Below are 22,216 nucleotides of genomic sequence, written 5' to 3'. Positions count from 1 at the left end.
CTGAGGATTCCCTTCCCGTCTGAGGTGGTGTGTGACAGACAACCAGCAGCTAAGAGAATGAATCGTCCCACTGACCCAGAGCCCAGGGTTGGGAAGGAGGCAGGCAGGGGCAGGTGTGTGCGTCGTCCAGTAGACGGCAGAGAGGGTGAGCCAGGAGGCGGGTGTCCCCTGGGAGGGGGAGGATGTGGGTAGTGGAGGCCAAGGTTGGGTGGGGGCAGCTGGGGTGCAGATGCCAGATGCTGGGTCCCTGGGGGCCCTACCTGTCTCCGATGCCTGGGGTAGCAGGAAGTGAAAGTGTCCTCTAGAGAGGAAGCTGAGCAGGCAGGGGGAAGAGGCGGGGCTGGGGGCATCTGAAATCAACCTTCCCCCCTCTTTCCGGGGGCCCAGGGCTTAGGAGATCGGACACTGAAGGGACTTTGACAGGTTTGGAGGCCAGAGCACAAAGTCAGGAGGCCCATCCACCCTGAGGGTCCCCTCCTGGCACCCCTGGCTGTTTCTCTGAAGAGCCTGGAGAAGCTCTGTGCCCTTAGTGGCTCAGGACCTCAGCCCACCCGCTGGCTGCTTCAAGTACCCCCAGAAAGGAACACAGAGACCAGACAGCTGACGGTTAGTTGGTTTTGGTTTTTTAATTTGTCTCCAAACAAACAACATCCTCTGCCCATCCCCACGTGGGCAGTGGGTCCCAAGGGGAGGGGGCCCAGCACCTACTTTGGGAGTTGGAGGCAGAGACCCAGGAGCCCTATCAGGCTCAGACCCTCCCCAACACACGGTGGGAGCTGTCCTGGGAGGGCCACCCCCTGGTCTAGGGTAGGTTAGGTTTGATCTACTGGCCACAGGTCCCTGAAGCAGTAGAGAGTGAGGGCCCTTGGCCCCCTTTGGTGACAGTTAGAAGTTTGGGGGCACCCCTGGCCTCCTGGGAGCAGTTAGAGGTTAGGGGAGGCTGCGCCTTAGAGGTCGTGGGCTGTTAGGTCAGACTGCTTAGGCTTTGGCTTTAAGGGGATGTTAGAGATTTGCTGGGATAAAGTGGGGTGTGGCTAGGACCCCAGTTTTAGGAGGGAGTCATTAGGAGACTGAGGGGGTGTACGGCTCTCCCCAGAAAAGAGCTGTGAGTTAGAGGGGCCAGCGCTGGTTGGGGCTCCACTGTCCCAGAGGGTCTGGGTGTCCTGCCTGCGAGTCGGGGCTGTCACTGGGGCTTTTCTGGCTCTGCGGTCCTGGCCCCCTCCTTGGCAGGAGGTGGGGACCTCCTGGGGGAAGCTACGGTGTTGGGGTTGGGGGTCCCCGACCCAGACTGGGCATCTATGCTGGCGTGCTCCTTCCGAACGAGGTCCTCCAGCTCTTTCTGCAGGGCAGAGTTCACAGAGGTCAGAGGTCACCACATACCAGAGGGTCAGAGGACGCGTGGGTTGGGTGGGGTCCAAGGACTGGGCGCAGGGTAGGCTGGGGTCCCCCAGCCCCTCACCTTCCATCCGAGGAGGTCAGCGAGGGCCAGGCAGCCCTGGTCGCAGTCACCCAGCCAGGCCACGTCCCTGCAGTGTGGGCAGGACAGTCAGTGGTGGCTGAGGCCAAGGAAGGCCTCCGCTGGTTCTTGTGGGTCCCTGGGCCTTCTGCCTCCCTCCCCCCAGCACTGTCCCTTGCGGGCTGACGCCCCGCGGCCTCACCTGTAGGCCTTCTTGGAGTCGAAGTCCATGCCTCTTCCCAGGCCCATCATCATGCCCAGGAAGGGGTCCGTCTGCAGGGGAGGGGAGACTGAGGGCACAGCCACGGCCAGGTGCCTGGGCGGTGTCCCAGCTCTGGGATTTTGGTCAAGTGACTGGGCCTCTCTGGGCCTTATCTGTATGGTGGGGACAGTCCTGGCACCCCGGGGAGGGCTGCAACGCCACACACCCTGCCCTGCCTGCAGGCGCTGCCGCCACGGATTCAGCTGACTGGGTCAAAAAAGGTTTTTAAAAACTGCGTCTCCACTGGACACGTCCAGCCCCATTTTCTTGTCATTATTCCCTAAACAATAGCCCGACAGCAGCGCTCCCCAGCGCCGACACGGTGACGTGTTCTAAGACACCTGAGAGGATGGAAAGCGCCCCAGGGCCAGCGCAGGCCCCGGGAACCCTTACCACTCCACATAAGGACTGGAGCCTCCTTGGGTTCTGGTAACCAGGGGTCCTGGAGCAGTCCCCCTGGGGTGCTGGGGACAACTGTCCATGCTGGGAACAGTAGTAGCCCACGGGATGCTTACTCAGGCCTGGCAGCTGCGTCCCCTGTCAGTCAGGGCGACACCCCTCCCTGGGAGGGCACGAGGCCCAGCTGGGGTTCCCCGAGGGCAGCAGCCACCCCAGGAAACAGCTGGGGAGGAGGGCAGCCCCGCCTGCGCTGGCCTGTCGCCACAGTCACAGGCCCTGGACCTGACTCTTGGGTCCCAGGAAGCACTTCATTCCTCTTTTGTGGCTTTAGCAGGTTTGAGGTGGGCTCTGTCGCTTGCTTGAAAGGGTCCGGAGTGACCAGAGTCCTGTGGAGTCAGGGCAGCTTGGAACGTGATCGCTCCAATTCTTGACTCCTGGGTCCGAGCTGAGCACCCCCAAGGCCTAGGACTCCCCAGCTGGAATTCTCTCAGGGACCTGTCCCCTCCTTCTCAGAAAGCCAGCGGGAGGGAGGCCCGCAGCGCGGGAGGAGGGAGGAGGGGACTGGTGACCCACCTGGCCCGTCTTCTCCTTGTTGATGAGCAGGCGCGGGGTGCAGAGGGGCGCCCTGGGGGCGGGGGGTGGTCAGGCTCTGTCCTGGCCCGTCCCCGCCGTCCCCCCACCTGACCCCCACCTACTTGCTGATGAGGGAGGCGAAGGGCTGCACCTGCAGGGAGGTGCCCATGATGATGAGCAGGTCCACCTTCAGGAAGTCCTGCGGAGGGCAGTGAGCTCGGCCTCTGCTTACCCCGCAGCAGGCCCCTCGGGTGGCGGGGAAGTGACCCTCCCGGCACGGGGGAGCAGGGGCGGGGACACTTACTGACTGCATGCACGAGAAGAACCGCGCCGGGAGGTTCTCGCCAAAAAAAATGATGTCTGAGGTGGAGACAGATGGACGGACACAGAGACAGGAGGACACAGTGAAACGGGGACAGAGAAAATAGGCAGGAGGGGAGGCAGACCCGAGGCTGGGGGTGGAGTCAGGGAGTAGCGGGGACGGCAGGGGGACAGAACCCCAGTCTTCCCAGGACGGATGGGGGCACTGGCTGGGGAGCAGGAGTGGCCGGGGCTGGGGAGAGGTCAGCGGGGCAGGCTCCCTGGCCCGGGGCTCACCAGGTTTCACCACACTCTGGCACTTCTCGCACCGTGGAGTCACCTCCGTGAAGAGCTTCTCTGGCAGGAGGGACAGGAGGAGAGGGACATGAGACCCGGCAGGGGCTGGGCCGCAGCCCCTCTGCCCCTCCTCACGGCCAGCACGAACACACACATTCAGAGCAGGGTTTTGATGGCTGTCACCCCGGCCACTGGGACCCTCCTGGGATGGCTGCCCTGCTCAGAAAAGACCTCCCCTCTTAGAGAAGGTCCCGCCACCCCCAGGCGTCCAGGGGCGGCCCCACTGCCCACAGCTACCAAGTGGAAACCCCAACATGTGAGCAGACACAGCCCACCCGGTGCCCGCCCGGGGAACTGGAGTGGAGCTCTCTCAGGGAGTCTTGGAGGACAGCCCTATGTCCCCCCTGGGTCACAAAGGCCGGGTGACCCCCAAACCTGGTGGCAGCAGAGAGAGGGAAGGACAGGCACATGATCCCGGGATGGGACAGAACCTTAGGGCAGCTGTTGCCCATCCTCGGGCGCCGTGACAGACCCCCGTCCCACCCCTGTGACAATCACCCTTTTGCTGTTTATGATTAGGAAACAGGGAAGCACTTCTGTCCCTTGCACCCCACACACTGGACGCGTTTGTTCAACTATTCACTTGTTCATTCCACACACTCGTTCAGAGCAGCGTTTCCAAGGCTGTCTTTCCAAGGCTCTTTCTGCACCGACCACATGCTGTTTGTGGGTGATGCAAAAGATCCCGCAGCGAGACATAAGGGGGTGCTGTGCATTGTGTGTCACCCCAGCTGCGTGCCCTGGGGCAGTCGACTGGCATCTGCTCAGAAAGGCCACCCCCAGCGGCTCTGCCACAACTGCACAGCTGTCCTGATGTGCTGTGGACACCGAGGCTCTGTTAGGTCAGCATAGAGAGTACCAGAAATGGCTTCCCCCGGCCGGATGGTGGCTTCTCTGTCCAAATGTCAGACATAGGGTTGCCCTGCCTTCAAGATGTGTGGACTGCTCATTATTTTTCCTGGACCCTGTCCCCACATGAACAGGGATGACAGCCCCAGCGAGCCTGTGGTCTGTCCCCTCGCGCCAGCCCCAGCCCTAACCCACCAGGCCTGCCCCCAGCCTCCCGCGCCATGGATTCTGCTCGCACATCCACTATGGCAGTCAAAGAAAGCTACTAGGCAGCTGTGCGACTTAGATTAATAAAACATTTAACAACATTAGAAGTTCAAAGCTGGGTGTGGTGGCACTTGCCTGAAACCTCAGCAGCCTGGGAGCTGGGGCAGGAGGGTTGCAAATTTGAGGCCAGCCTGGGCCATTGAGTGAGAACCCCTCTCCGTACAAAAATAAGAAGGGTGGGGTGCAGCTCAGTGGGGAGGGCTTGTGAGGCACGCGTGAAACTCTGGGTTCCATCCCCAGAAACACAAGAATTAAAAAATAGGAATTCACCTTTTGGGCTGGGGTTGTGCTCAGTGGCAGAGCGCTTCCCTAGCATGTGTGAGGCACTGGGTTCAGTTCTCAGCACCACATAAAAATAAATAAAAATAACAGTCCATCAACAACTGAAAAAAAAAAAAAGAATCCACATTCACCTGTAATCACAGCTATTCAGGAGGTTAAGGCAGGAGGATCTAAGTTTGAGGCCAGACTGGGCAACTTAGCAAGACCATGTCTCAAAATTTTTAAAAAAGGGCTGGGGATGCGGTGGCACAGGACTGTAATCCCAATGACTTGGGAGGCTGAAGCAGGAGGATCACAAGTTTGAGGCCAGCCTCAGCAACTTAGCGAGACCCTGTTTCAAAATAAAAAATGAAAAGGGCTGGGGATGTGGCTCAGTGGTAAAGCACCCCTGGGTTCAATCCCTACTATCCCCACTCCAAAAATTCAGTTCCTCGGTTCCACTAGTCGCACTTCAAGGGCTCAGCAGCTGTGTGTACAAGTGGCTGTCTACGAGTGTGGTCACAGCAGGTGTCCCTCATCTCACAACGTTCTGTTGGACAGTGCTGTTCCCAGGTGCAGCTGAATTTGCCTCGATGGGCCTTTCATGTAAGATGGGGTCAGTGCATTTAAAAGGACACAGAGTTAGGGTTTTGTGACCGCACAGAACAGGCCATGTGACCGCTTAAGGACCGTCTCTGTGTGACTGAATCTGCTCTGGATCCGCGTGCGTGCACCATGGCCTGGCTGTACAGTTGCTACCACCCCCCACCCCCAGGGCTGGGATCATCTGCTGAAAGAGCCGAAGAGCTGAGCAGGACAGAACGGCTGCCCACCATGCGGAGACCCTGTTCCGGCTCTAGGAGTGGCCAGGTGGGCACCTGGCGGCGGAGCTCTGGCGCCTCACCTTTCATCCAGCTCAGCGGGTACTCGCGCCTGCACAGGGGGCTGATGCAGTGGGAGGTGTAGAAGGTGCCGTGGGCCTCCACCAGGTCCTCGGGCTCCAGCCCTGCCACGCGCTCCAGGGTGTCTATGTTCTGGAAAGAGATGGCGGGGACGTGAGTCAGGGAGCAAGTGGAAAGGTGGGCACAGGCCCGGAGAGGGAGGAGCCAGCGGCAGGTGAGTCTGGAAACTGTCCCGTTCATCCAGTGGGGCCACCAAAGGGTCAACAGTAGGGGTGGCAAGCCAGACACGGGCTACTCAGGAGACTGAGGCAGGAGGACCACAAGTTTGAGGGAAACCTGGGCAACTTAGCGAGACCCCGTCTCAAAAGCAAAGCAATAAAAATTCAAAACAGTCAGAGGAGGGGGTTGGGGGGGTGGGACGACGACTCAAAAGGCCACACCCCCAGCTTCCACCAGCTCATAGGACATTTTTCTGCAAATTCAGGCCACTCTGCTTCTGCTTTTCAGTAATTTGGTTAAGAGATCCAGGCACTGTACTGATTTTTGCCAGAAGTTTATTGAAATAAACGTGTGAATCTCTAATGTCTGTTGGAGATGGAGCCTCCTCAGTTGTGGCATCCTTGTGTAGTACCCAACCTGGACATCTGTACATGGTGGCTGGGCCATACACTGACATCAATAAATGAATCAAAAGGGCTTATTTGGTTTGAAACACAATGATTTCTTACCTGGCAGGCATTATGGTCTGTTTCACAGATGACATGTTAACCTATATTCTTTTAAGGCATTTTTGTATGAAACTGGCCAGAATGTTCTCTCATTTTTCTTGAAACGACCAACCCCAGTTCCCATTGACAACTGCTGTTGAGGCAGGTGCTGATGAAGGCCACCAGAAGATGTGACACAGGGATGGCTGGTCACGTGCAGCCTTTGGCCGAACTTACAAGGTCTCTCAGACTCTGTAAACCATGGAAAGGGTTCCTTTCAAGGGCAGATGGCCCGACTCCCCTCTCAGCTCCCTGCAGTGATCAGCTTGTCCCCATAACATGAGACAGGAGCCACTGTTCCCAGACCCCTGGCGTGTCCTTGCTCCATACTGTAATAGAAATTCTGCTTTTGCCTTTGGCAACTGACTCAGTCTACTGTCTGAGTCCCTAGTGAGTGAGTACACTGTGTGCTTACAAATAACTAATTAACAGATCCAAGAATTACAGCAGCCACCCCCTTATCCGTGGGGGGGATGTTCCAAGACCCAGAAGATGACTGAAATTTTGGATGGTGTCAAATCCTGTAAATACAAATGCTTTTTAACTTATGATGAAGCTGTGTCCTGATAAGTCTATCATATGTGAAAATAACCTAGGTGGAGAGAGCACTGTGTACCCTGCTGGACGTCACAGCTGCACCCAGGCTCTGTACAGCACTGGTCATTGCCTTCCATGAGCATGAGGCTGACCAGGAGCTGTGGCTTGCAATGGCTTGCTACCGCCGCCCAGCATCACAGCTTTGCCACACAGAACCAGAATTAATTTGTCTTTTCATGTTTTATGTCCTTGTGTCTCTCTGCATCATAACTCTGGCATTTGGGGGTCTGTTAACAAATAAAATAAGGGTTACATGAACCTGATAATCAAGATGACTGAGTGACTATTGGGAAGGTAGCATATACCATGTGGATATGCTAGATAAAGGGATGATGAATGTTCTGGGCAGGGTGGAGCAGCACAGCTTAGAATCTCATTATGCTGGGCTGGGGATGTGACTCAAGCGATATCGCGCTTGCCTGGCATGCTTGTGGCCCGGGTTCGATCCTCAGCACCACATACAAACAAAGATGTTGTGTCCGCCAAAGACTAAAAAATAAATATTAAAAAAATTCTCTCTCTCTCTTTCTAAAAAAAAAAAAAAAGGAATCCATTATGCTACTCAGTGGAAAACTGATGAACTGTTTATTTTTGGAAATTTCCATTTCACATTTTTGGACTGAAGTTGAAGGCAGGTAACCTAAACCACAGAAAGCAAAACTGAAAATAAAGGAGCACAACTGCACCTCAGTACCTCTGTGCTGTTCCTCGACAGCGCTTTTGATAGAGAAACAAATTAACAAAAGGAACAAGGCTGACCTGTAGGTACTGATATGATCTCTCCAAGGTGTTACAAGGTACAGAAAAACAAAGCTGTGTGTATAGGATGTGGAAACACAGTCATGTGCCCCTTAGAGACAGGAATATGTTTTGGGAAATGCATTATTAAGTGATCATGGAGTGTACTTGCGTAAACTAGGATAGCTATAATGTCGCTATGCTATAATGTCACTAAGGCTATGTGACCTTTGGGGAGGGCTGCTGGGGACTGAGCCCAGGGTTCACGTGTAGTGAGCATGTGCTCTACTACTGAGCTACAACCCCAGCCCTTTTTCTTTTCTTTCTTTCCTTCCCTCCTCCTTCCTTCCTTCCCTCCCTCCTTTCTTTTTCAGGGTCTTGCTATGTGGCCAGGTCACCACACCCAGCCACGCAATATAATCTTTTTTTTCCAATTACAATTTTGGGGGGGTACTGGGGATTGAACTCAGGGGCACTCGACCACTGAGCCCCATCCCCAGCCCTACTTTGTATTTATTTAGAGACAGGGGCTCACTGAGTTGCTCAGCGCCTCGCTTTTGCTGAGGTTAGCTTTGAACTTGGGATCCTCCTGCCTCAGCCTCCGGAGCTGCTGGGCTGACAGGTGTGCGCCACCGCGCCCAGCTCAGGCACAGTCTTATAGGGAGCAGCCAGCGCATGAGCTGCCATTGCCACCTCCGGGAATGTTCATTCTTCTGACATATTTGAAAATACGCCCGTTCCTTCACAGCGCTCCCACCACACTGAACTAAGTTTAGATTAAGGAGGGTGGAGTGGGGGCTGGGGGCTCTCCCCAACTGTGAGGTTTGTATTTAAATCTGAAAATAGGGTGAAGTGCTTGCAGAAGGAGACTCAGCCTGGGGGTACAGCTCAAGTGTCTGCTGACATACTCCCCCCACACCTAACCCCGCCACAGCGGCTGCAAATACTGAGCGGGGAGGTGCTCTACCACTGAACTACATTCCCAGCCCTTTTTTTTTGAGTGTGGGGGGGCTGGGGTTGTAGCTCAGCGGTAGAGCACTCACCTAGCACAGGTCAGGCACCGGGTTTGGTCCTTAGCACCACATAAAGATAAAGATATTGTGTCCACCTACCACTAAAAAAATACACACACAAAAACTGAGACAGGGTTTTGCTAACTTGTCCAAGTTGGCTTCAAACTCATGACACTATCTCAGCCTCCTGGTTAGCTGGATCACAGGCATGCCTCGTGGCCTGCTCTAATCTTTGCTAGACTGTTTACCATTTGTGCTTGATTATTGATATGATCTTAGGATCACCTGGCTATCATGCACATTCTAGATATCTTTATTTCCTTTTCCTCATTTTCTGCCTTTTTTTTTTTGGAAGTGCAGTTTTTCTTATTCCACTTCATTTCTTTTGTTGGCTTATTTGCTTATTTGTTATTTTAGTGGTTGCTTTGAGGCGGGGTGGTGGCAAATGGTGGCCTCCTGACAAAATCCAGCCAGCCACCGGCTTCTGTATGGCTGTGAGCTAAGAATGACCTTTTACATTTTTACATTTTTTTTTTTTTAAATCAGGATAATGATCGTACAGGGCAAGTGAAAGTTATAAAAAATTCAAGTTCCAGGCTCCATACATCAAGCTGCACTGGGATACAGCGAGGCTCGCTCATCTCCACGTTGCCTGGGGCTGCCTTTACTTCACAACGGCAGAGTCAAGCCAGACCATCATATTTGGAGACAGGGTCTTGCTAAGGTTCCCAGGCTGGCCTTGAACTTGTGATCCTTCTGCTGCAGCAACCTGAGTAGTGAAGAATCAGCTTTTAAACAGCATGAAGCTGCTATGTGGATGTGGACACAGAAGGTTCTTCCAGACAAGGGCCCAGTGGAAAAAACCAAATACGGAACTTCAAGCCCAGCGTGAACACGGTGTATAATTCACGAGGCCTCGAAGCTGCTTGCTGTGGAGATCACGGTGACTTGAATGAAGGCGACAACTGTCCTAATGTGTGAATGGCACTTGCGCCTTGAGCTAAATATAGCCTTGCACATAGCTCCCAAAGTGCTGCGTCATCACAATTCAGAAGGAGTCAAAAATGGCGTGTTCCAGAAAACTGGGTCAGTGACTCAAATAGGGACTGAGGTGGAAGAAGAGGACGACACGAAGCATTTCATGAAGCATGAGAGTGGAACATTTTTCCCCCACTCTTGATATATTTTATATAATTAACCATTTAAAATCTACATGTGGAGTGAGATCCATGCATTAAATATCACAGGCAGGAAGCTGGGCACAGTGTGTTTCCTGTAGTCCCAGCTACTAGGGAGGCTGAGGCAGGAGGATGGATTAGCCTAGGATTAGAGGCCAGTCTGGGCAACATAGCAGGACCCCAACTCAAGTAAATAAATAAGTTAATTAGATTTAAATTGCAGGGAGCAGGTGGGTGCCTGTGAATTTCACACCGACCCACACATACTTATGTTGGCGTCCTGGTGAGAAGAGCCCACAGTGGAGCGGCTCGGATTCAGAGCTGGGTTTTGCCCTTGAAGTGCCATCAGTGGCTACGCTGAGCGGCCCTCGCACATGACTTTGATGGAGGCCTCAGTTCTTCCTCCTGTTGGATGAGTAACTCCAACCACAACAGCTGCTCTGGCCAGAATCTTTCTGCTCAAACCCAGGCTCCGTGGCCAGCTGTCCCTGCACCTGTCTGCCCGGGGTCCCAGCTCTAACCCCGAGGCAGCAGGCGCTCGGCTCAGAACGGGTGGCCCCGACTCTCCTCCCTCCCTGGCACAGACAATCCGGGAAGCACCTTCACACGGGTGCATGCCCACCCCCTTCTCTGTGCCCCCAGGGCTGGCCTCACTCTCTCCTCGTGCTTGGTCTCTGCGGCTCCTCTGCAGACCCAAGACCCGTGTGATCTGCCCTTGTCACCTCCCTGACTCTCCTCCTCCTACCCTCAGGGCTCACTCAGTCCAGCTTCTTGGGGTTCTTTGTGCACTAAACGCAGCCCCCTCGGGACCTTGGCCCCTCCCTTTGCCTGGAACCTCTTCCTGGTAACCCCAAGGCTCCTTCCTGCTCCTTAACAGGTTTTGCTTAAATGTCCCCTTCTCCTGGCAGCCCTGTTGACAACAGCACCTCCACCACCAACCTCCTGATTCTTCTCCCTTTCTAAATGTGCCCCAGAGACCTGTCACCATCTGACACACTAGGTCTGTGACTTCTCCATCTTGTCCTTGGGACCTCCCCCACAACATGAGAATATCAGCTGGAGAGAGGCAGAAATGTCTGCTCTGTTTTCTGGCACTGGGTTGGCACCAGTGAACACCCTTAAAGAGTGCATGGCTTATGCTGGGTGCAGTGGCGCATGCCTGTAATCCCAGCGACTAGGGAGGCTGAGGCACGAGGATTGTAAGTTTGAGGCCAGTCTTGACAACTTAGGGAGGCCCTGTTTCAAAATAAAAAATAAAAAGGGCTGGTGATGTAGCCAGTGGTAAAGTACCTTTGGGTTCAATCCCCAGTACTAGAAAGAAACAAGAAAAAGAAAAAGCAAGCAAGCAAGCACTTGGCTTCAAGTCAGTTCTTAGTATCATGTCCTGTGAGTAAAGTGGACTCTCTGAGTCAGGTCTGTCCTAGGCTTGGACAGCTCCTGGAAGGAGGAAGCTATGCCCTCCCGCTGCCACCACAGCCCCCATCTACTTCATTTGAGCAATTTGGACCCCGCTTTTAAGCATTCATGCTCCCCCTGTTGGCAGTTTTTAAGACTGCAGGTGCCAAACTGGGTGCTGGAAGATGACTACACGGATTTATTTATGTACCTTGTAGTGCTGGGACTCAAACCAGGACCTGGCACCTACTAGGCAAGGGCTCTGCCACCAAGCTGTGTGTCTCCAGCCTTTTAAAACTTATTATTATTCTGACATTTTAATTTCTTTTAAATATAAGTGACTTTTTTCAAGCAAAGAAACAGAATCAACCTAAGGATGTGGTCCTCCAGGGATCTAAGGCAAGTCTTGAGATCTTCAGCAGAATGACCCTCCAGTACCAGGAGCTAGAAATAAGGTTAGACACTCTGAATAGCAACCACTTATCTTCATTTTCAATAGGGAACAGCCCAATGTCCAGTCTTTAAAGGCCTGGCATATAGAACATCTTGATCTACAAAGGATGGAATGACCCAAATCATATGCAGGCCAACCTACTGGGAAACAAGCCCAGAGCTGGCCCAGGATTGGGTATCAGAGATGGTGCTTATACTTTGAAAACTTACTCTGAGGCTCAAAAAATTCCTGGTTTCTGACACTAAGAAACAAAGTAAAAAATATTTCAGATGGATCCACACTAATGTGATTTTACAGAGGTCTTCCACCAGTACATTGGGTAGAGTTAAGAGTAGGGGATAAGAGCTTTTGATACTTTAAAAATAAATTACTTAGTAACTAAGAAATTAGACATACCCCACTCTTCCATTTGCTACAGTAACAAATTGACAAAGAAGATTATTTAAAAGAAATGCTCAATCTAAAGAGGAGGGAGTGGTAACACTTTCCACTACAGAATAACCTCCTGGCTTTCCCAATTAGCATTGCCATTCTTCCATGATACAAATTCATCTGGAAAAACCTGTTGAGTTTTGCCAAGGCCAGATGAAAACACAGTGTTTCCTAATTAGCTAAGGAAGCTCAGTGAACATTTTTGGGATGGACCCACAAACTCTGGCCACTGTTTTGTCAAACATCTGCAAACTGCATCATTCCTCAGCCCTTAGCCATAGTTTCTGTTCAATATCTCAAAGCTGGGTTCAATTCCACTGTGACTTGTCTCAGGGTTGAAGTGAGCGTTAGTCATCAAAGTCTGGAATGTCATCATAGGAGTAACCCCGGTAGCTTTTAGGTGCACAGTAGGCAGTGCACAGATGGTAAAATCCTGGCAGGAACACCAGAATGCCAATGACCAGGACAGGAACGCTGGTCTGCCCCTCCTCCCCGCTTTAGCTAATGTAGCCTGACAGCAGGAGGGAGCCTCTGATAATGAGAAAGGCGCCAATCAAAAACAGCACAGTGGCAAATGCAATGGCCTTTCAGGGACCTCAGGAGGGCTTTTCTTAAACTGAAGGTCAGTGTGGCCATCATCTGGCTGGAGAGCCTTGAGCGTTTTACTTTACTACTGGGGATTCCAGTAGCCAGATTAGACGGCGTCAGAGCACACGGACACAGCCACAGTCCAAGCACCCGCCAAGACTGGGGCTGGCAGGGACCCCGCCCACGGCTACCAGCTGAAGTTTCCCAGGCCTCATGGCACAGCCCCAACCTAACCGCTGCCCCAATGAGAACCAGCCTGTCCCCAGAAGTTCTGGACTTGTGATCCTCCTACTTCAGCCTCCCAAACTGTTGGGATTAAGGCCTGTGCCACCACCTGACCATGACACCTACTTGTAATCAAGTGTTATATCTCTGTTTTACAATTTGGTGTTTGAGGTATGGGTTAGCGTGTGTGCACACTGCTACAATACATCATGTAACTCCAAAACGTACTGATTAAACAAAGATAGAGGCACAGACATATGTGACTGGGTAAGACTCCACAAATCTCGCGGAGTAATCAGAAGGCCACAGTGTAAGCCACCCTTGCCAAGTACCCTGGCACGAGGAGGCCCTGGGTTAAGCCTCTGACCTGTGCACACCATGGCACATTTGATGCCATACTTATAATTATGCAAATGAATAAAAAGTGCCACTTCCTTAAGATAAAATGTCCACCTGAAAATTGTCACAGTGATTTTGCCAGCTCTAATCACTTCGGTGTCATCTGCTGGAAAGCTCTTAAAACAAATAGGAGCAGGCACGGTGGCGCACACCTGTGATCCCAACAGCTCGGGAGGCTGAGACAGGAGATTCGAGAGTTCAAAGTCAGGCTTAGCAACTTAGTGAGACCCTAAACAATTTGGAGACCCCATCTCTAAGTGCCTCTGGGCTCAATCCCTAGTAACAAAATCAATAAATAAAAGCAAACAGGAACTCTGGGCCGTCCATGGTGTCTGGGCCGTCCCCTTAGGTGGGGGCCCTTTAGCAGCACCACGGGATGACCTGACAGGAATTCACGGCCTCCTCACCACACACCTGAGAGGGTGAGGCTGTTCTGGAGCCTGTTTTCTGAAGGGGAAACCGAGGCTGAGAGGAAGTGACTCACGGTAGGTCATGTGGCAGGGGAGCAGAGTGGCCCCACATCTGGCTGAGTTGCCCCCAAGCTCTTAGCACACAGCACGGCCCCCCCAGGCCCCCTCAGCCTTCCCGCCTACCTGGGTGTAGCAGCGCAGGAGCAGCCCCTTCTCCTTCATCAGGCGAATGAAGTAGTGACAGATGGTCGGCTGGAGGGGATGAGGACAGGCTGCTGTGACGCCCACGCGCACTGCCCCCCCCCCAATCGTCTAGCACTCGGCCTGCTCCACCTCGTGGAACCATCACAACAGCCTCATGAGGGAGCCCCGCACCAGCCCATTTCCCAGATGAGGAAGAAGACATCCCGTGGTGGGGAGGCGGCAGGGACAGCGGGGAGGGAGGGGCCAGAGGTTGAACCCGGCAGGCTGCCCCGCAGTCCAGGTACTTGAGGACTTTATAAAATTTGGCTGAGGGCCCGGGAGAGGGCTTCTCCACGTCCCCTCTCGCCCACCCTCCCCTGCAGGAAAAGATCTCACCTTGAATTGCCCAGGATAGAGTTCCTTGGCAAGGGCAAAGAAGGGTTCTGGATGTTTCTGTGGGCAAGACAGGAAGAGGGCCGATGCCCCAGGTGAGATGAGTGGGAACCAGGCAAGCCCTCCCCGTCCCTCATGACAGACGGATACCTTAAAGTAGCCAATCTCAAAGATGGCCTCCGGGTAGGGGAGATGGTATTTCTCCAGGTTGGCGTAGAGGCCAGTGGATGGAGAGCGGAAGTCGGGGATGCCCGCAGCTGGGGGAGGAGGGATGGGGGACGATCAGTGATACCAGCCCCATCTATACCCCCAGGCGGGGCTCAGAGGGCCCTCCCCAGCCCCTGGGAGGTGCTCCACCATTTCTGGGGCAGCGGCTGGGGAAAGGGGACACTCACCTGTGGAGATTCCGGCTCCCACCAAACAGATCACCCTGCGGCCTGGAGGACAGGAGTTTAAGGTCACTTGACACGGTTTGCTCAGCCTTTACGACGACATCACCCACCCAGGCCCTGACACTGCTTCTCCGTGCAAGGCAAGCACTTCAGATGCACGATGGTCTTCCCAGCCATCTCCAGGGGGACAGTGTTGGCACCGTCATGTTAGGATCAAGGAAACCAAGGCTCAGATTGGGGGACACAGTCACTGGGAAGAAGAGTCAGCAAGGGGCCAAAGAATGCACTGTTTGAGGGGCTGGGGCTGGGCTCAGGGGCAGAGCGCTTGCCTGGCATGTGGGAGGCACTGGGTTCGATCCTCAGCACCACACGTAAATAAATAAAAATACTGTGTTCATCTACAACTAAGAAAATATTTTTTTAAACAAAGGAATGCACTGTTTGAAATGATACCAATTTAGGAAGACTTGGGAAGGAGACTCTTGAGTAAAAGTTTCTCCCTCTGAGAAAGCTGTGGGTGTGGTGGGGGACAGAAGGCGGGGTCCCTGGAAAGAGATGCACTTTAATATAAGCCTCCCGCCCGGGGATGTCACAGAGGAAAAGCACTGGCCTAGCCTGCTCAAGGCCTAAGTACCACCCCAGCGTGGCAAACCCTGGTAACAGCTCATCTTCTGAACACAACCTTGGATAACCTTGTACTTCTAGCACATTCTATAGACTCTTTCATATCCTTTCCTCTGAAGGCAAACACACATCAGTCACTTGAAGCTTGGTCAAGTTCAGGTGAAGTCTCAGGATCTGCCATCTCAGCCACACTCCCGAAGTTATAGGGAGAGACAGGCTTGAGGTCATGGCCATCCTGTTCCCTGGTGGCTGTGGGGTCTTACACTGCTCCTATTACTACCCCAGGATTCAGCTTTCTCCTCTGTAAATCAGCATAATTACAGTACTGATCGCAGGCTGCTCAGAGAATGAATTAATTCACGTAAAGCTTAGATCAGCGCCCGGCACGGGGCAGACATTGCCTATGTGTGACTCGTATTCTTTGAGCCAATTGTACCAAACTTCTCAAGACCCACAATTTGGATCCTTGTAAGCATTTTGCTCCATAATTTTTACCAGTTCTCATAAAAGAAGATGGGAAGATGTGGCTGTCTGTCCACAAGCACACAGCTGAGCAGAGACAGCCCAGTGGCTGTCTCAGCTAGGGCTGGGGGGACAGCCTGTCACATGGAACCCAGGCACCTGCCCATCTACCACAGAGATGCAAGTGCAATGCCCCAGGAACTGGGTCCCCTGGGGTGTCCAATCCAAGGGAAGAGAAAAAGGGTAATCCGAGGTCAAGGTCGGCAACAGCCTGGGCCCTTACTTCGTCTCTGGGATGCCATCCGAGCAGGCCTGGCTGGACCCAGTGGAGGCTGAAACAGGGGGATCATGTACTCTGGTTTCAGGGACCTGGGATCCAGTCCTGCCAGCTCTTTGATCCTACAATAAGTCAAAACCTTTCAGGGCTGCAGTTTCCTCCTTTGTCCAGATCACTCCTACAGTAATGGTCTCCTGGGTAGACTGTGAAGACCCACCGAGAGGCCCTCACAGGGGTAATGATTATTATGGTCTCACAGCCACCTGCATGTGCCAATCACTTCAAGACCCAGTGCAGGGGGGCAGAAGATGAAGGCTTTGTGCAGCCACTGTCTGGGTCCTCTCGGGGCCTCCCACACTGGAGGAGGGCGTGAGGCGGGCTAGGGACAGCAGGTCTGGGGAGACGGCAGCAGCTGGGGACAGGGAAACTGGAGAAGGCGTTCTCAACAGAAGGCTGTTCAGGACCCTCAAAAGGTCTATTGTTCCCCTGGAGGACGGCTGAGAGCCTGATTTCTCAGACTTTGGTGACTCAACTTACTGCAAGAAATATAAATTTTGTGGTGACCCAGAACACACTCCCCGAACAGGCTCCCTGTGACAGCCACAGCGAACACTTCCACACTAGGTTCCAGGCCTCCAAGCAAAAGTCTCAATTTGTTCAGCGCCACCCCTAACCCCGTGAAGTGTAATTATTCACCCTCATTCTAGGAAAGGGACTGGCCAATCAGAGACCCAGAGCTTGATTCAGGTTGTGACCCATCTTGGGCCAATGGGAGTCAGTCTCTGGTGTTCTGCCTCAACCACTGAAGTGTAGGTTCTTTGAGTAGCAGCAGCTGCTAACCTGGGGGAGTCTGCATCTGGAGCTGCGGGGAGTCACTCACGCCCCAGTGGGGGAAAACAGCACCAGAGAGTTGAGACCATGGAAGCACCTAGGTCCAGCCGTGCTCAAGGCTGGGTTCTAGGGTCAGCAGAGTTTTTTGGTTTGGTTTTGTTTTTTGCTTAAGAACTGGGTTTCTTTCTTTCATATATATATATATATTAGTTGCTGATGGACTATTTATTTATGGTGCTGGGAACTGAACCAAGTGCCTCACACATGCCAGGCAAGTGCTCTACCACTGAGCCCCAGCCCAGCCCCAAGAACTGGTTTCTGACTATTTACAAACAAAAGGTATGAAGTCATTTGCGTCAGGAATGAGAGAAGTGGCCCAACCAGCGGGGACACGGACTTACAGCGCTCACTCTGCATGTAGCGGGCCACCCCTTCCAGGGTTAGCTCATCCAGCAGGCGCTCCTTTTGGGTGCCCAGGCCCAGGGTCTGGGAGAAGAAGTTCCGCAGGAAATCCACTGGCCAAAAAGAAGAGAGCCAGCGGCTGGTGGGCATTCAGCCAGGGCATGTAGATGTTCTCAGGGCCCTGAACCAGCCCTGGGGTCCCCAATCCTCCCCTCCACTGAAGGCACAGTGTCTGGCCCAACCAGTGGCCTCCAGACCCTGCTCTGCCCATTTCTACAAACTCTGAATGTCACTCCTGGTGGCCCCAAGGAGTGTTCCTAACTCCACAGCCCCGCCCTCCCTTGCTCCAAGAAGACACTTACTCTCTGCTTCTCCGCCAGCAGCTCCTCCTTCAGGGTCTGAGTCGGAGTCCTGGAAGGGTGGGGTGGGGGTGGCCAAGCCCCAGAAGTGGGTTAGGGAGGGAGGGGTGGGCGTGGCAGTGACACTGGGTTTGAGGGGAAGGTTCTGGCTGGGAAGTGGCCTGAGGGAGGAGGAGCAGGAGAGGCCTAGTGCTGGGGCCACCATGAAGGCTGGGATGGGCTGCTGCGGGCAGGGGCCCCTGGGCCTGCTGCTCCGTGGGCATGACCTCGCGAGGGGCTTTACTTTTCTGGGTCTCAGTGCCTCCTGGTGGAGATGGAGCTCAGGGCTGCCGTGAGGATGGAATTGGCACAGGTGAGGTGCCCGCACAGCCCTGGCCAGTGGGCGCTCCGGAAATGGAAGTGCTGGCTGCTGCTGTATCACAGGCCTGGCATCCACAGCCTACCCTATGTCCCTGTCCTGTGGAGTGTGGCCCGCTGCCCCTGCTCACGGAAATCATTTCCATGGGCAATGCCAGCAGAAGGCCTTGGGTCCACCCCCGGGTCCCCCTGCTTGAACCCCTCTCACTGTGCTCTCGGGGATCTGTCCTGGGCCCTCCTGGCTTTCCCTCGGCTACTGCCACATCTATACCAATGGCCTCGCCTAGTCACTGATAATGCCACCTCATCATCAGACCCAGGGTTCCTGAGGCCTCACCCTAGGTGACCTCTGCGTCCCTCACTCTGTGTCCCAAATTGGCCTCAGCATCTCCCCCAAACCTGCTCTTCCTCCCAGGCCCCCTGGGGTGGATCTCACCGTCTTTAGTCACCCCTACCGCCCACCCTTGCCTGCCCGCACAGCCTGCAGCCCCTGGTCTGTCCACTCAGCCTCCTGAGAGTCTCTCTACTGACCCCTTCTGTCCACCCCAGGGCTCTTCCTGGTCCAGCCTAATCCTCTCTCCAGGGTCCTTCCCTGGCCTCCTCCTAGACTCCAGGTCTTAGTCTCTGCCTCCAACCACCCTGACCCTCCAGGTGATGGCTGTCTGGGTCAACCCATTCCTCCCTGCTTCAGGGAATTCTCTGGTGACTGCAGGCTCCTCATGCCACTCAAACACATCCACAGTCCCCCGTGATGTCAATTCCAAAGGGGCCGGGACTTGGTTTGTTCACCACTGAATGCCTGTGTTGAGAGCGCGGCAGAGCAGGGCCTCTGGAACCATCCACCATTGAATGCAAGCCTGTTCTGTGAGAGGCCAGGGCCGTACCCTGCCGCGGATCTACAAATCCTCACAGCTCGACCAACTCAGTCTTCAGCTTCAGGGCCCTCAGATAATGCCTCTTCCTGGCCACTCGCTATTCTGGTTCCAAGTTTGGAATAAGAACCTCCCTTCAAAACATATTTAAAAACAATTATCACTTTTTTTTTTCAGTGCTAGGGATGGAACCTGGGACCTTGCTAGGCAAGTCCTCTACTGCTGGGCCTCAGCCCCAGCCCCTTCATCACTTTTTAAGATTGCACAAGCTTTGCAAAAACTCTGACCATTAGAAAACACATAACCTGGGCAGTTGCCTTTTGATTTCCCTGCCCCCAACCCCGCCCCCCCCGCCCCCCGCCTTGATACAATCACTACTGGGAGCTCAATGGTAATTGCTTTTCTCTGCATATAGAAACTATTTTTGCAGAAACCGGTCCTATCGTGGTGCAAGGCTGCATCTAGCATTTTCCATGGAACAGCAGACCATGCAGCCACCTCATTTTTTCAGGCAGCTACACAGCATCGCATTGTACAGATGAACCATAGTTCATTTTAGGTGTCTCCTGGCAGCCATTTGGGCTGCTTCCAACCTCGCCCTATTGTGGACAATGCTGTGATTTACATCCTCGCATCTCTGTGGGACTGAGGATCCCTTCTTACCACGAGACCTTTTTCTTTGGCAGTGGTTGTGCTGTGGGGGCCCAGCGAGGGGGATGCCAAGGCTGACAGGAGGCTGTCACACTCTCGGCACGGCTCTGCTGTGCCTCTGTGGAGTATTGAAATCCCAGCTTCTGCACTGCCTATATTTGAAGCGTACTCTCAGGGTCTGGCTGGGCTGGCATTCTTTCAGGCTACAGACAGTGAGGCTCTGTGGTGGGGGGTCGGACATGGGATCTTCCCAGTAGGGGGGCCTGAGGTGCTGGAGGGTGACTTCAAACATCTGTGAAGAGGCCAGTCTGCCTCTCCTGCAGCATCTAGAGGGCAGTGTGCCCAGGGCCGTGAGATTATGGGTTTGAAATCCTTTTCTGTTTCTCTACCCAAGGGACAGAAGACAAGTTACTCAACAGTTCTGCCTTTCCTACCTGGAAAAAGGCCTTACTCCTCATAGGGATACTGGGAGGATTAAAATGAGATGATGCATGAAAGCATTAATCAGAGTGCCCAGCTGGAGTAAGTAGTCAACACATGCTGCCCATGGCTATCATTAGCTGACCACCTCCAGCTACCCAATTACACACCAAACACATCACACTCTTTCCTGCTCCCAGGTCTTTCTATGAGCTGTACCCTCTGTGCGGGACATCACTTCCCACTGTTTCTAAGAAATTCAAGCCACGCATGGTGGTACATGCCTGTAATCCCAGCGGCTTGGGAGGCTCCTTGACAGGAGGATCACGAGTTCAAAGCCAGTCTCAGCAACTTAGCAAACTTAGCGAGGCCCTAAGCAACTCAGTGAGACCCCATCTCTAAATAAAATATTAAAAAAAGGCTCAGTAGATAGATAAGCGCTCTGGCATACAATCCCTGGTACTAATAAATAAATAAATAATCGAAATCCACTCTTCGCTTGTTACATTGTGACTATATATCGCTCTGAATCCTAGACCAGCCTGTGGGTTCCTCCAGAAAAGAGCCTCTTTTGGAACCTTTTGTGACCTACAAAGTTTGCTCTGGGCTCCCAAAGTGTCAAGCTACTTTCATAATCACCTTGTAGCATCACTTTCTTGTCATTTATCCATGAGATCTGTGAGTTTAGGAACCAAATTGGATTTGGATACTTGTATCTACTAGATGAGTAAAAAAGGAGGTTCAAAAGAGACTGGGGTACGGGGGTGTGTGGGGGGGTTCACTAAAGAAAAAACAAAGTTTGGAGGGAATTCCTAGGGTTGAGACACACACTTTTTTTTTTCCCTGACAATCCCCAGAAGCCACCAGTTCCCAGGAGGCTGTACCAGTTGGGGAGAGGGATTGGGATAATGAGCTGAGGGCCCTGGGGTCACTGTCTCCCCTCTGCCACCTCCCCAGGGGTTTGGGATGTGGGAACAAGTCCATCTTTCTCCTTCCCTCCACCCTTTTCCCCATCTCACCTGAGCCTCCTGCACCTTCCCTGCCTGGTTCTCCAGAGGGTCAGAGGCTGGGGAGGAGGGGGAGCAGAGGTGGTTACAGTGGGGGGAATGGTTAAGGCGGAAGGAAGGGGTTCAAAGTGGCAGTGGCTGGGACAAGAAGACCCACCAACCTAGTTATGCTGGAATCAGGGGTGGCGGTAAACGTGGAGTAGAGGGAGGGAGGGGATGGGGCAAAGCAGACCTTCGAGTGTAGGGCTGGTTAGAGAGGGGCCAAGAGGCCAAGGAGGAGAAGGTTTAGGAGAAGAGGGAGCAGGAAGTAGGGGTGCTGAAGGAAGACGCAGGGGAGTTAGGAAGGCCACCGTGTGAGCGCCTGAGCAGGGAGGAGTTAGTTTCAAGGCAGAGAAAAGTTTGGCGAGGAAGAGAGACCAGAAGGGATACCTTGGCTAGGAAACGGGTTTGGGAGAGAGGCGCGGTGTAGGTTTAGGAGAGGCACCGGAACTAAAGGGAAGAGATAGGGGGGAACACCAGGCACCCTAACCCTACAGTTGCCCCATCACCAGGTACCCTTAGCAACCGGGACCGCGGCAACATAATGTCCTTAGTAACGGGGTCCCCGTCAACCAAGGGGCGAGAAACACGCGATCATTAGTAACTCGACAAACGGGTAGACTAAGCGGACCCTTAAAACTTCGCGGCCCAGGAGTCCACCGACCTAGTAACGTGGACCACCTAGCAACGGCCATCGGAATCCCACTCCCCTCAAGCAGCCCCTGTCTCCCGTCCCACCGCGCCTGCCCTCGGGCCCCGGGGCCTGCAGCCCTCAGCCAGGCCCCGGCGCGGCCCGACCCTCCCACCGGGGCCCCCGACTCACGGTCCGGCTCGGCCATGGGCGCGGGGCGGGGGCCCTCGGGGCTGTCACCGACTGCTCTGTCCCGTGACGGCACCGGAAATAGGAGGGGCAGGGATGCGACAGAGAACTACAATTCCCAGGAGGTATCGCGGCAGCATGCGCGCTGTCGCGTGGCGCGCTCGGTTCTTGAAAAAGGAAGACACGCGAGAACCGAACTACGAGTCCCAGAGGGCCTGGCAGTCGGCAGCCATGTTGGTAAAGGGCGTCCGGAAAATGTGTGGTCGGCTAGAGAGCGTAGTCCATCTGACTACTCTGATTGGTCA

General features: G+C 53.9%; 1 protein-coding gene and 1 pseudogene across 3 annotated transcripts; both read right to left on the bottom strand.

Annotated features, from left to right (window-relative positions):
• Positions 1-607: 607 nt before the first annotated feature.
• On the bottom strand, positions 608-22,004 carry Sirt2 (sirtuin 2). 3 transcript variants are annotated; one of them, XM_076837854.2, is made up of 16 exons: positions 21,915-22,004; positions 21,065-21,111; positions 17,749-17,797; positions 17,386-17,499; positions 14,794-14,835; positions 14,549-14,655; positions 14,402-14,458; positions 14,006-14,074; positions 5,629-5,758; positions 3,288-3,347; positions 2,995-3,050; positions 2,813-2,889; positions 2,691-2,742; positions 1,659-1,729; positions 1,460-1,526; positions 608-1,339 (listed from the first exon to the last, which is right to left on the bottom strand). In XM_076837854.2, exons 1-16 carry the CDS (start codon positions 21,928-21,930, stop codon positions 1,184-1,186), a joined length of 1,170 nt encoding a protein of 389 aa, XP_076693969.2. In that variant the 5' UTR covers positions 21,931-22,004; the 3' UTR covers positions 608-1,183. The 3 variants fall into 3 exon arrangements, with proteins under 3 accessions (XP_076693969.2, XP_076693970.2, XP_076693971.2); XM_076837855.2 differs by lacking the exon at positions 21,065-21,111 and having other exon boundaries at positions 21,915-21,948; XM_076837856.2 differs by lacking the exons at positions 21,065-21,111; positions 21,915-22,004 and adding an exon at positions 20,330-20,351.
• Positions 12,548-13,393, bottom strand: LOC143384116 (transmembrane protein 230 pseudogene; annotated as a pseudogene).
• Positions 22,005-22,216: the final 212 nt, after the last annotated feature.

The sequence above is a fragment of the Callospermophilus lateralis genome, chromosome 18, assembly GCF_048772815.1.
Source record: "Callospermophilus lateralis isolate mCalLat2 chromosome 18, mCalLat2.hap1, whole genome shotgun sequence".
In the NCBI taxonomy this organism is placed as follows: domain Eukaryota; kingdom Metazoa; phylum Chordata; class Mammalia; order Rodentia; family Sciuridae; genus Callospermophilus; species Callospermophilus lateralis.
The sequence above is the reverse complement of the archived record's forward strand: the minus strand, read 5'-3'. Positions and strand labels throughout refer to the sequence as shown.

Coding starts and splice junctions, on each gene's coding strand:
- Sirt2 (XM_076837854.2), bottom strand. Junction 2,890..2,994: donor TCTTCTCGTGCATGCAGTCA/GTAAGTGTCCCC, acceptor TGCCCTCCGCAG/GACTTCCTGAAGGTGGACCT. Junction 1,527..1,658: donor GACTCCAAGAAGGCCTACAG/GTGAGGCCGCGG, acceptor CCCACACTGCAG/GGACGTGGCCTGGCTGGGTG.